This window comes from Corylus avellana, chromosome ca4, assembly GCF_901000735.1.
Source record: "Corylus avellana chromosome ca4, CavTom2PMs-1.0".
Taxonomy (NCBI): Eukaryota; Viridiplantae; Streptophyta; class Magnoliopsida; order Fagales; family Betulaceae; genus Corylus; species Corylus avellana.
This window is the reverse complement of record NC_081544.1, coordinates 34,690,014-34,704,417: the sequence shown is the minus strand read 5'-3', so window position 1 is coordinate 34,704,417 and position 14,404 is coordinate 34,690,014. Positions and strand designations below refer to the sequence as shown.

Sequence of the window (14,404 nt, the reverse complement as noted above, 5' to 3'; positions counted from 1 at the left end):
TACGAAATGAGTGAACATCCTAATGCCCATATAAAAGTCAACTTGCAAAATGCAGCATGCACAGAATATGCTACTATTGATGTATTCCATTGGCACTTTGTAAGTGAATCTCTTGAAGCTGCATGTCTCTTTCAAAATGCTTACAACCGGCAAAACAAACCAAAAGGAAAAACCCAATGTTGACAGTTAGCCGCCCACTGCTCTTGAGGTAGACCTCGTTGGTTGTAACGGCCCTTGATGGAAACTGGGAGTGCTTACAAAAGAACTTTCGAGGGAAAATATAAGAGTAAGAGGTATATTTACAACAATTGAGGGACCTCCTTCTAGGGCAAGCTCGACAAGATCAAATTTTAGTGAAGCTCATCGAATCTAGATCTAAGAAATCTAAAGGACCAAAGGACTTTTCGTATGAGAGTCAATACACACACAAGTACAGGAAACATATGGTGAAAGAGAGCAGACAAGAGAAGATGGTAGAGAAGCGCGTGGAAGATAGAAGTTAATAGATTAATGTAAATCTTGTAACTTTCAAAACCCCAACAAAAACACTTCTCAAGTCTTTAGAATTGGACGCGTGGTAGTTGGTGGGACATTTGGTTGGGGGGAGGAGAGGACGTGTTGGACGGCCAACGCTCGGTGTAAGTGGCAGTAATGGTGGGGGTGGGGGTGGAGACATGAGTGGTGATATTAGTGGCTGCCACCACCACCACTATATTGCCATTATAACTACCTTTTCGCAGATTTCAAATAACTAACAAAATAATAAAAAAAAAAAAAAAATGAATAAAACGTATCTTCTTCTTGAAAAACACGTGCAAATATAACAGTTGTACCAAGACACCGAAAAGATAAACAAAGAATTTTATAACTTGACCTAGTAACGAACAGTTGAAGAAACTGAATTACATTTCAATTAAATATGCATGAGCAAAGAAATAAATTAGAAATTAGAAATCCCAAGGGATCATTTTCATTTAAAAATATGGCCAAAAAAAAAAAAAAAACACTACAAATATATAAAGATAAAAAGAGGATATGGTATAGGCAGGTAAAATTTGGTCGTGATCATTTCCATGACTTCCTACCCCGGAACTGTTTGCCAGAACGCTGCTGTTTTTTCTTCTTCTCTTGTCGAGATCTTGCTGCCTTGGCTTTCTTTGCAACTATAGGCATAGCCTTCTTACGCTCCTTCTGCCTATTGCTTAGACCACCCGTCTGTCCAATGACAAAATAGGTGTAAACAATATTTCAAACAAAGTATCTTCTACGTCATGCCATTTTAGTCTAATAATTGTCATATTATGAACAGGAGAAGTCGTAAAGATGATCTTGCTTGGCAACACTTTTTAGGGTAGCTTTTGCCTTTTATCAAAAAAGTAAAACATGAACAAACAATTCAAAACACAAAACACCAAAATCTAAAAACTATTTTCAATAAACACTAAATAAAAACTATTTTCACCTTTACGTCATATCACAACCAAAAGACCAAAAAAAACCCTTTTAAAAGTTTTGTCAAACCTACCCAAAAGCTTTAGCAAATTCTTAATTATACACTCGTAGTTGTGAGATGATGAGTTGTAGCATCATCTCATTGACAAGCAAGAAAGAATAGCAGGGGAAAAGAAAGAAAGAGAGAGGAGCATCTGAATCCCTCATTTCCAGATCCTCCCTCAACCCTTGATCAAAAGATACTGCTGGATTCTGAAGCAAAAGTTATCGGGAAATTCTCAAATTCAAGCCAAACTTATGAAGAAAATTAATGAATTGATTGCCAATCCAAACACCAGGATTCCAGAATGCAAGCATACAAATGACCCCAACACAGTTTAAAAACAAAAACAAAAAGAATTACCTTTTTCTGTTTTACAGCAGCTCGAGCCTGGTACTTCCCTCTGTCCTCCCTTCCTTCCCTCACTAACTCTAATCTTTCCTCCTTGCTCATCTTTTTGCGTACATGAGCCTACAAAATGTATGCAAAAAGATCAGTATATATCTTACTGGAAAAATCTTAATATTAAAAAAAATATAATAAAAAATAAAAAAATAAAAAAATCTGAAAAAGTGCTACTTCTTTGTAACCAACAATGCCTTTCCCACTCCATCACTTTAAACATATTTTCCAACTCCCTATCCCCCCTCCTCTCCTGATCCTTGAAAGGATTCATTCTCTTCATCAAGAACAAGCTAAAGGTAACCAAGGCCACATTTAAGAAATAGAAAACTTACTTCAAGCATGGCAGGATCCACTCGCTTAACACTCAGTCGATCAGAACTTGGAACGCCCTTTCTTAACAACCCATGCTGAGCCAAAGCAGTTTTTGCTTCACCCTTTGCCTAAAAAAAAAAAAAACCAAAGAAGCAACCAACAATCAACATATAATACTATGACATCCAACAAGTATCAAAAATTCAAAAAGGATTAGAAATTTTTCATTATTAATACACTTTTAATGGCACAAGGTCACAAATTAGTATTAATTTTTTTCATTTTTAACCAACTTAGGCCTGGTTCAAATTAGGATACCTTTAATTCCTTGATCCTTCGGAAGTCCTCATTAGAAAGAATTCCATCGGTTGAGTCAGATGAGGTACGGCCCATTGTCACTCCTGCCAATCTCTTTAGAGCCTGAAGACTTGCATCAGCAGCAAGCAATTTTCCATCAAAATCAGGTGACTTCCTTTTCTTTCCTTTAGATTCTTTTACTCCAGTTTCACTAGCCTTGGCATCATCATTAGTTATATCCGAACCGTTAGGTTCATGCCCAGCGGCCTCTACTACCTCCATGTCCTTCTCTTCCACTTCCTCCTCCTCCTCCTCCTCCTCTTCCTCATCATCATCATCATCCTCATCATCACCACCATCGCCATTGGCATCACTGTCATCATCGTCTTCTACTTCATCATCTTCACTTCCAGTAACATCACTGTCTAGCTGATTTTCTTCATTATCACTGGCAGCAGAAATCTCATAATTCTCATGATCATCATCAGAGTCACTGAATGTGGACCCAACAGTATCACTAACATCCCCCTCGCTATTGTCATCAGCTTGCAATAACTCAACACCGGGAACATCACTGACCACATCAACTTCTCCATATGCTTTTGGCCTTGCCTTTGGGTCAGTAGGCCGCCCACGATCCTTCTTAATTAGCAGTGATGGACAAACCTGCACATAAACAAATTAGTAATTATTCCTAGATTGGTCACGAGCTTGTGAACACACACACAGAAGCAGACAAACAGTGAGAGACACAGAGAGAGAGAGAGAACAGCTAGAAGTAGTTTATGATACCTCTCTAAACAAAGTAATCAATGAACGAGCTGCAACTGATACTGCCTTCTCATGTGATTTCTTGTATAATGCAAGATCTTGCAGCAAGTCTTCTGTCATCAACTAGTTGCCAGGAACAAAAAAATTAATACCAACAGCACTAAAAGACAGAATAATAAAAGGCAATATATTAAAGCCATAGAAAAGAGACGCAGGATGATAAATGAGCTAAGTCCAACTAATATTTACAGAAAGATACTAGACAACTTTTATTAAAACATTCATGATAATATCAGATAGAAAGATAAAAAAGAAACCAACATGCATAGATAGTTACCAATGGAATTCGTAAACATATCTCTCTTATAGCATTCAGTCCAACAGCAATGGCCTGGCAAAAGCAACTGGACTTAGAGAAAAATCCATAAGTAACCAAAAAGAAAAATCTAATATAATGTAGCCGTGAAGGAGCACCTCTGTGCGTGAACGATCATGTACAAACTGATTTACTATCTGTTTGAATAGCGGTTCAACTGCATCAGGTGGGACCTGCTTACAACAACTGAATCAATTGAGAAATTCTTGACAGTTTAATAAAAGAAAAGTGGTTTTTTTTTTGAAAGTCAAGCAAAATGGAAGAGCCTACTATACCATATCATGGCAGGCCTGAACTGCTGCTGCAAGTAAATTTGTAACATCACGTTGATGGGGCTGCAATTACCAATATAGTTACCACCTCAAGTATAAAAAAAGATAAAAACTTGAATGCATTAGTCAGAGAAAATACCTGAACATATTTCTCAAGAAAACGATAGAAATTTAACAGAATCAAGCGGTGAAGTCCAATTGTTCGAGCTATTACTTTCACCATCATCATCTTAACCTGAAGTTTACATACACAGTAATAATCAAAAGAAATGAATCATTCAGTTTCATAACAAAATTAATGCAACTAAAAATAAACAACTAAATAGAAAAATTAAGAAAGGATTTGTCCTCGTTACATAAAGTAAGTCAGTATTTTACTCTCTATCATGTTTTGAATAGTACTCAGTATTTGGTCTCAGCATCTAGTCAGTGTTCAAAAAACTTGACTGGCAGCAGTTCTATTGAGCCAAGTGACTAACTCGTGAATCACTCAGCTTCACAATGTGATTTATGAAATAATTAAAATAAACAAAGAAGCAGAAGAGCTATGAAAATAATAGGCCCTTAAAAAAAAGGAGCAAAAAAATGATAACTATCTAAAACAATGAAAAGAGAGGGATCAAATACCATGTTCTCAATTTAGATAGATACAAAATGATGAGATGAGAAGTGAAGTGGTGGGAAGATGAGAAATGAAAACAGAGGTGACAAAAATGATGTATAACTTCTCTTTTCCTAGGAGACTGAATCCTCCTACATGAAATGTATTTTAACCTACAGCTTGTTTCTATTCTTTTAAAAATAATTGGGGGTATATATGGTATAACCAAAAAATCAAAAGATTCACTTGCTTCCATCAGTTCAAATTTTGGTGATAAGTAGAAAGTGAAGACCTAGTGGGAAGTTTATCACCTTTTCCATCCACTTTTTGCTTAAATATCCACACATGGGCAGCGTTCTTCTATTTAATCTAGTTCTCACCACTTCCTTCAATCCTAATACACTGTAAATAAATCCTTCTTATCTATAGAAAATCATTTTGATATATATATATGCTTGTATATTCTCCTGAATTGTTGACCCAATAAATCCTTTCAGTCTCCCCATTGTAACGTCTCCCTTTCCCTGGATCTGTCTACAAGACATCTCTAAATTCAAATCTTCTCTATTTACGTAAAGTTCATCTATATTTTCCCATGTTTTACAAATCTAAATGTCACTGATTATCTATGATCTTACTCTCTACCATATCAACAACAATTACCACTATGCAATACGCACAAAGAGAGAGTGAGAGAACCTAATCTGGCAAGGAAAAAAAAAGAAACACAACAAATTGACATAGGATATCCCATGCACAATGATAAAAAAAATAAAAATAAAAAAGGTTTGAGATCATCTAATCAAAAGCAATATAGATAATTTTTCTCACCTCAAATCGTTCATTGCAAATTTGGAGACGAGAGAATAACTTCTCAGCAAATCCCTGCAGGCAGATCAGAAATCTGAAATTTCCTTCCATCCACACAAAGAATATTAGAAGTAACTGGACTTAAGGCGATAATGAGAAAACCCTACAAACCTGCGCATCTTTAAGATGGTTAAGAGGTGAATAATAATTTGATGTGGTCTTTTCTGATGACAAGCGTTGCTGCCTTTTCATAGTACGCATTGCACGCTGCAGTTTTGCTTTCTTTTTCTTCTTGCTCGAAGATGTTCCTTTATGGTGTGCCTGAAATAAATAAATACAGCATATCAATACAAATGCAAGTCTTTAATTTTACAAATAACTGCGACTCGAAATGATTATAAAAAATTTGTACTCGTGAAATGTTTAGGAGGCAATCTGTATAGTTGTGTGAAAAAACTAGCAATTGACCTTATAAACAGCCTCTTTACTTAGGACAGCCTGAGGCTTTTGAGGAGTAGAGTCGTCTTCACTGCTTGAAGCATCGCTATCATCATCGTCTACAATCTTCTCATAATCCAGAAGAAACGACAGAGCAGCAATCATGATCCTATGTAAGTCAAACACACACTGTGATTCCCAAACATCCAAAATTAGCAATTAAACACAGCCACCAACAAGAAAAATACTTGTATACCTCGTTGAGGAATGAAAACATGCTGTACAAATCGCATTGGCGGTTCTATCATCGAACCACACCTTTCTCCGGTGAAGCTCACATAGCGTGATGAGCGATCTCTTGGCCTTCACTTCATCCTCATGCTATCAAGTTACACAAATTCGATTATTTTAGACCAATGGAGCTCAAGCCCAAACAACAAAGAAATCGACTAGTAATACACACCTGTAGCATGGGAAACAAGATATTTTGAAGCGCACGATTCTTAGCCTCGTTTTTATGCTTCTGATTCATTTGCTTAATGCTATGAACAACATGAGAGAACGCCAATTTCTTTAAAACTCTATCGCCTAGAGTCTGTAGCTCCATGAACAACGGTAGGGTTGCTTTGATCTCAACCATCTAAAAAAACAACGAGATGTCTCAAATTCAACCCGACACCATTTTTCCTTCAAATTCTTGCAAATTTTCGAAATTACCTTCCGATTAGCTAAAAGAATCAGCGCTTGCGTGATGTGACACCTCAGCCCTGACGGTAGCGATCTGGCGGAGGAGGCGAGGAAATCGGCGAGTTGGCTGGGGAAATCAGCGAGGTGCTGGGGGTAGAACGGGGTGACGTGGGCCAATACCATGGCTCGGTCGCCGAGGTCTTTCGCCACGGCGGGGTCGCTGCCGATGCCGCTGATGGAGGTGAAGTTAAGAGCCGCTTGTTGTCGGAAGAGCTCTAGCGAGGACTTGAACTGGCTGTGGATCAGGACCAGCTCCGACTCATATCCTTCCGGGTCGGACTTCATCTTGGACTGGAGCGCCGGGAGGCTCAGCTTCTCGGAGCTCCGGCCCGAGGCCGAGAGTGCCTCCGCAGACACCGCTGGTTGCTGAGACACCATTTTGGTAGGGGCGTGTGTGAGAATTGACAAAAACCTAAAACCCTTAAACCCTTAAACCCTTTTTCTTTACAACTACGCGTCCCTTGTTTTAGGGAAAAATTAAAAAAACCTCCCTCAAGGGCCTCAACTATTAGTTATTTCAAAAAAAAGCTCTAAAAGTTGACATGTCATACATTTGTGACATTTAGATACATCGACTATCATTTTATGATATTGATTGTTAAATTGGATGGAGAAATTATTTTCTTAAAAACTAAAATAATAAAATAAAAACTAAATTAAACCAAAAGAAATTCTTTAAAAAAAAAAAAAAACCAAAGGGCAGCTGAACTACTCCATAAGGATAATCGGCCACCCAAAATCAAGGAGGAACATGTGCCCTAAGCCATGGGGATGGCCAAGTTTGGGGTGCTGGGTGCTCCATTTGGGTGGCCAAACCACCCATATACTTTGTGAGTGTATATATATATATATATATAAATCAAGTATTCATAATTAGAAATGGTTAATTTGATTTTTTTTTTTTTTAAATGCCATAGTGAGTGTATTTTAGGACTATTTTGGTCAAATGTTGTTTTTCCATTAATTATAACGGTCAATGCAAACATCAACGGATGTGCTTTTTGCCACAAAATGACAATTTTATGTATTTAAGTGTTACACATGTTAATTCCTAAGGCTTTTTTGAAAGCGACTAGTAATTTTATGGTATTTTTGTATTTATCTCATTGTTTTAAGGATCAAATCACAAGCCAAAGCATGATAATAATATGTAAAAGAGCTATAAAAAAAAAAAAGAAAAAAAAAAAAGAATACACATAACAAGTGTTCACTCATTAACGTGACAATGAGAATCACAATTTTCACTGCCACCTCATATAATGAGTACTTGAGAGTGTAACATTTTGTGTAGCATTCATCTTTTTTCAAAGTTAAAATAGGTGAGTAACTCAAAAATGATAGAAATTTCCTATCACATAAGCCTCTAAAATTGACATATATTCCTTAATATGTGAGAGACAACAAAAATTTGCTATAAATGGTTTGTAGATAATTCATACAAAGAAACCCATCTGATGTAATTATATTAAATGAGTTTGAATTAATTAGTTACAAATCAATTTGTAGTAAAAGTTTGTCCGTGGAAAAAAAAAAAAAAAACACATGTTTTTCCAATATTACACGCGGGGAGAAAGGTACACGACATGTAGCTGCAGATAAAAAACTACAATTTACACGGACCGATAAAAAACGTGAAGAAAGGAAGCGATTAGAGAGACAGTGATATGAAGCTCCAATGTTCGGCCAGCAGAGGCGCCATTGTGGCCATGAAGAACGGCTTTCACTCTGCCGAGCTTTTACACAGACCTCAGGTTTTTTCTCTCTCTCTCTCAAATCGTGAGTTGGGTGCTTTCGAAACTGTCTTGTTCTGATAATCTTATTGTATTCGAGCCCAGTTCGTGCTTTGGTTGGTTGACTGCTTGAAAGAATAAGAACCAAAAATTGAAAAAAAAAAAAAGAAAAAATAATACTTTTCTCGAAAATTTGGAGGATCAGATGTTTAATTTTTTCCTGAAAATGTCTGTAAATAAATGGGAATGTGTTCTAAGTTTGCTGATTGCAAATAGAGAAAGCAGGAAACCAATATAAGATGCTATATGAGTTCTTGTTGCCAGTTTAGCATGTAAGTTTTTAAGTAGCATTGTTTTGATTTTGGTGCTAATATTTGTTTAATTTTTGGTCTCAAATACGTTCTTTATTCTTATTTGAAGTCATGTTGTGTTACAACACAGCATTTTTTTTTATTATTATTATTGATTTAGATATTATGCAATATGTGGGTGTTCAACAGGATCTAGACTTATAGTTGATTATGGCTTTTTCCCGCATTGCCAGAGTTGTGTTCCCAAAGTGAGACCAAGCAGTGAGGAATTCGTGTCTAAATTGCTCGATCGAAGATGGGCATTGCCCAGCCCTGATACCAAAATTCACCAAATAATGCTTTCTCCCCCACAAGTACGTAGTAGAGGTGGACCATTTAGCTACACATCCCTTTTGAACAATACTCAACCAGCGTTTGGTGATGGCATGATGGCAAAGGATGAGCATAATCCATCCTTCTATATTGTGAGGGATGATTTGTTGCATCCATTGGTGAACGGTAATAAAGCAAGAAAATTGGATGGACTGCTTCCTCTCATTGAAGATCATTCAGTCACTGACGTGGTATGATTATAAATCCATATTCCTTTTGAATGTAAGACGGTGATTGTGTGTTAACTGTTAAAGTTACATTTCCTTTGAACAGCAATATAGGCCCTTCCTTGGTTTCCATATTTTAGTGATTGTCTTATTGGCTTCTGAAATTTATCTCCTCTTGTATTAATTCGGATGCATAACCAAAAACATGACTAAGGAGTTGTGAACCATTAGATTTCATGGGCTTATATGCATGACTAGGAGTCTAGGATCCCCAAATAATAAACTGTTCGCTATTACTATCTGTGCTCTCTGTTGATAGAGAGACAGACAATGTCTGATGTGTTCCAGCGAAGTTCTTTGTGGAGGAGACGGTTTTGGGTACTTGATCCTGTTGAGTTCGATATTCTTTGTATGGACATGGCACTGCATCTGGAGCAGATGGTTGTCTGCTCTAGTCCAGCAGTTTTGGGCGTAGAAATCTGTTTGTGTAGTGAACCTTAGGAGAGATCGTTGCCTCTGCTTTCTTTTTTTGTTCCAGTTTATTTTCATTAATATGAACAGTTTCTATTTAATATCAAATAATATCTGTTTCATTTTAGGAACTCCCAAGAACAAATAACATTCAAGTGGGACATTTTCTAGGTTACTTGTGGAGGTTGTCAAAGTGCACATGCAGCGGCTGTTGGTAGGAAATGTTCTTGTTTGCTGCAGTTACAGTAGGATTTTTTTTTTCTTTTTTCTTATGGCACTGAAAGGTTTTCACTAGTTTTGGTAGAATAAGCTATAAGAGAGGTTGCTTGTAATGAGTAATTTGCATATCTTGCAGCTGTTTCGTGTGCAGAGAGAGGACTTAAGTCACATTTGCTTCTACGAGGGGAGCAGCCTGAAATTCTGACTGGCTATAACCTGATTTCAACAATATATGGGAATGTTACATATGTTCCAAGATCTCTTTATGCCAATAGGGAAGAAATGCTGATAAACCATGCTAATTTGGTGGCAGGCAACAGTGGTATTGTTGTATTGTTCAGTGATATTTTGGAAGCTTCTTTTACCAGTCAAACTTCTAGTGCTTCAAACTTTGTGCAAATGGATGCTAATAGAAGTGCTAAAAACTATCCAAGAAAGGTTGTCATTGTCAATGAAGGCGCAGGGGAGGCTGTGGCCATACTGGGTAAAAGTTGTGGATTTTCGTATAAAGAATCATATTTGTGTTTGCATTTGTACATATTTTAATGTCTTTTTGAGGATAAATTTCTCTTTCTCTTTCTCCTTGTCTTGGCTGTGTATTGGTTTGATGTGAGTGAGTAAAGCATTTTTGGATGTGGAACATGCATATTCCTCTTCTCTGCTCATCTTTTTGAAGATTTTGTATTTACTTTCAGTCTATAATTTGCCATTACATCTTGTAACAAGCGCCACTCTGCTTTACGGTAATGACTTTGATTGAAGACCAAAACAATGTATTAGAAAAATATGACTATCAGATAATGGTTTTAATGGATGAGTATGCTTTATGAAAAACTAACTTGGATTACATTAAATTATGTGTTTATCACAAGTTTGATGTCTATTTTCTGATTAAATAAAGATTAGTTCTGCATCTTATTGTCTCATTACTTTTTTGTTGGTTTAAATTGGTTGTTGCTTTACGCATCTGGTGCTGGTTGATTGCTATGATTGCTTTTACCAAAAAATGGTTTCCTTCTCATAGGTGCCATTCGCCTAGTGTAGTACTTATCCCAGAATCATTTACTTGGAACAGAGAGGCCGTTGAAATTTGTTGTAGATGCTGGTACAGGGACAACTGCTGTTGGTTTAGGACTTGGAGCCCTCTGCTTAGGGTGTGTTCCATTGAATCAGGAATTCTCTGGAATTCATGTTTTATTTTCTTTTAGTTGAAGGAATAAATTATTGCTTTACTTTCTCATGGTAATGAGTCGTTATTGAAGTACAGTATTGTTGGTTGGTGACTGCTCATGCTGCTTCATGTCAGGCTCCCTTGGGAGGTAACTGCTGTGATGCTGGCTGATACAGTTGATGGTTACAAACAACAAGAGAAACGCCTGATTTCCAATTTCAAGAGGTGTTTCAGTTTTCATGATCTTGTTGATCACAGCTTAAATGAAGTTCATGACGGAATAGTGAATTGGGTAGAACGTTGCCATCCAAGAAAGTAATATCTCATTCCTTCTCTTCTTTTATTGTTAATGGTATTATTAAGAGTATTGATTTTATACTGTCTAAAACCAATCAAGACGTGGCAGGAAGAAATTTCTTCCTTTTCTATACGTTTCAGCAGAAAAACTAGGGGAAATTGGGGATCTGATGGGGATGAGGAAATTGAAACAACAAAATATATATAAACTTTTCGAAATAGGGGATGAGGATGTTCAGGGAACTAAAAGCTGCAAAGATTGAAGCTTGACGAATATGCCTTTTATATCTGATGACAGAAGCATTGTCAATTAGGAACATTTGATATCTCTGTCAATAAGACTGTCAATGTGTATTTTCACAATAACTCTTTTTTCTTTGCTTGCATCTGTTAAGGTTACTAAACTCAAATCTCTCTCTCTCTGCCTCTCTCTATTTATCCAGATTTGGCAATGTATTGAAAGGGGAAGTAGAAGCATGCCAACAAATTGCGCAGCAAACTGGTATTCTGGTGGATCCCATGTATACTTTAGCTGCTTGGGAAATGGCAGCACTCCTTAGTGAGGAGGGAAAAGGTGCTGTAAATGTGGTTATGCTCCATACTGGGGGCACACTGGGCATGTTCGGATTAGCACAGAGATACAAATCTTACTTCCATACGCTCAAAGATGGGCTGTCCTTTTAAAAGATAACTAAATTAACCTTGTACACTACAACTACAACCCTACCCTTTATTTTCTCCATCCAAAATTTCCATTGGTCTGTGATGAACAAGTGTAATAAAAAAGAATATCAGTTCTTGTTATATACTCTGATTCATATGTCGTTTTCCTATGATTGATGTGTCTGTATATGTATCGTACAATGCTATTATTTACATTAAATTTTCACACCAGTTTCACACTGGCTTATGTGACATGTTTTAAGCAGGTATTGTTTTCTTGAAGTGACTAACATGAGAAGTAACTTAAAATACTCTACATCAGTTAGCTTAAAGCTAGTGTGAAGAATAATATTACTCATAGCTCAAATCCAAAGAAAAACCCGAGGGTATGAACTATCTCTATATTGGTTTGTCAGTGGAAAATAGTATAACAAGCATTACACAAAGTCAGAGGAGCAAAAAATTTAAGACTTTTTGAATAAAATGGCTCATGGTTGACTTGAAGGATAAAAGGAGAGTATCAAATTACTCATGGAGAAATTAAATATGGGAATCATAACAAAGAGATGATGAAAAAGTGATGGCAGCCGGGGTTGATGCTAGAATGTTCAATGTTTGAGCCGACCCAGCTTGGGCTTGTTAAAGAAACCCACATAGATCTTAACTTTCAGCCTGGCCCAAAATTAGCTGCTGCATCTTGGTCACGTCATATCATATCGTAGAAAAATAATGATTGCAAATTTGCAATAGTTAGCTGTGACCAATTTTTGGTCCAAGATTCTGATGGAAGTATGACTTTTCATTCATGCTAATCACCTAAAAGAAAAAACAAAAAGAAAATAGAGATATTTGGTTTCGTTTGCTTGTGCATCTCTCATCGATCTCGCAAATTTATTATTGAATATGTATGACTCATCTCTTGTTGATCTTGCAAATTTATCATTGAATATGTCTGACTCACGTGTAGATCCTACATATTCAATAGTAAATTAAAAAAAAAAAAAAACACTTTACGTGTTAAAGAGTGATTTTTTCTTTTTGGGTTTGCTTGCGTTAAATTTTAGTTGAAAATAAACATATTTTTATTTATTTATTTATTTATAATAGGACATGAGAGACACGTGTATTGATCTTTAAAGTGCTAGAGCCAATTGAATCATTTCTTTTCTTTAAAGTTCTTTCTCTCTCTCTCTCTCTCTCTCTCTCTCTCCGTGGGGGTTGAGAAGTAATTACCATTACTTTCACATTGGGTTGCATAATTTTATAAATAGGAACATTCTTGGTGATAGTGTTAAAAATTGATCAAAAAATGGTGATTAGCACAACATATAATTGCACCCTTTAGGCCGTAGAATCTGATTACCCAAATAAGAAATGCCCAGAAATTCTTCTCTCAACACACGTTGCAATTGTGAAACGATTCGCCACGGTGCCAGGACACGACACGGTCCGCATTGCGCACACTCTGCCCGAGATATATATATATAAAAATATAATATATAGTTCCCTTGTTAACCCAAATATATGTTGGAATCGGATCACTTGGTGGCCATGGTGGGGGCAACCCAACCTGCCTTTGAGGCTTGAGCCACAAAGCAACTCCTGCTTTACAAAAGGAATAAAAGCGTATGAGGATGCCCCAATGCACCACCTCCTACTTCAACCATTCTCGCAATCTAATAAAATGACCCATCATTTCTTGTCTTCAGTCAAACATTATTTATACCTCGTGCATCTCAACTACGTACTCGGAACTTGTCCAAATAATCCACTAGCTCATATCAACTCTTATAGATTCATGCAGCACCGGATTTTGCTTCCTCTATGATAGATTTGAGCCCACCTCAAATGGTAAGGGTGGCCCTATTTGGCCATTTAGAGTGACCCTGAACTACCCTAGGGCGGCAGCTTTAAAGGGGGGTGGTGAAGCCATCCTTAAATTTAAAGTCTCAATCTTTTCACAATGTATTGTGTGGAGTGAATTTAATTGATTTATCTTATAGTGGTTTATATGAGTTTTAACTAATCCCTTACAATATTTGTGTCCGAAGTAACTTTTGAAATGAAATGCAACTATGGAAAACTTATGCATTTGATTTTCCTTATGGTTGGAGTTAATGATTGTTGAATGTCGCCTTGTAGGAAAATATACAAAAAGGCTAGTCACACAAAATAGGGAATGTCTCCGTGTGTTTGGAACCCAATATAGTAACCTCCTTAAAATGGGGTTGGTGGAGAGCAAGGAACCATCCCTTTCACTTACTTTTTGGGTCATAAAAAGGGAATCCTCATACATTCATAGGAAAAAGGGAGAACAATGGCCCATGAATCATGTGAAGGGAATGGGGAACACAACAATATAGTATATTGAGCTACCACATTAAAAAAATATCATGTTTGTGAAAAGTAACCCGTATAAAATATCAAATTGAAATCCCACATTACACACTAAATAATAATAATAATTAACTAACTTTATATC

At 36.7% G+C, this 14,404-nt stretch overlaps 2 protein-coding genes across 2 annotated transcripts; one reads left to right on the top strand and one right to left on the bottom strand.

Annotated features, from left to right (window-relative positions):
- Positions 1-849: 849 nt before the first annotated feature.
- Positions 850-6,938, bottom strand: LOC132179250 (uncharacterized). The gene is made up of 15 exons (XM_059591931.1): positions 6,492-6,938; positions 6,238-6,414; positions 6,031-6,155; positions 5,805-5,943; positions 5,508-5,657; positions 5,358-5,411; positions 4,065-4,160; positions 3,929-3,988; positions 3,752-3,826; positions 3,615-3,668; positions 3,299-3,400; positions 2,528-3,172; positions 2,230-2,337; positions 1,856-1,963; positions 850-1,215 (listed from the first exon to the last, which is right to left on the bottom strand). The coding sequence occupies exons 1-15, from the start codon at positions 6,897-6,899 to the stop codon at positions 1,066-1,068; spliced, it is 2,451 nt and encodes an 816-aa protein (XP_059447914.1). The 5' UTR covers positions 6,900-6,938; the 3' UTR covers positions 850-1,065.
- Positions 6,939-8,143: 1,205 nt separating this feature from the next.
- Positions 8,144-12,063, top strand: LOC132178854 (D-cysteine desulfhydrase 2, mitochondrial). The gene is given in 7 exon segments (XM_059591424.1): positions 8,144-8,272; positions 8,752-9,125; positions 9,744-9,786; positions 9,928-10,275; positions 10,816-10,945; positions 11,098-11,277; positions 11,703-12,063. Coding segments are annotated over 7 exon segments (1,392 nt in total). The 5' UTR covers positions 8,144-8,196; the 3' UTR covers positions 11,944-12,063.
- The last annotated feature ends 2,341 nt before the right edge of the window (positions 12,064-14,404 follow it).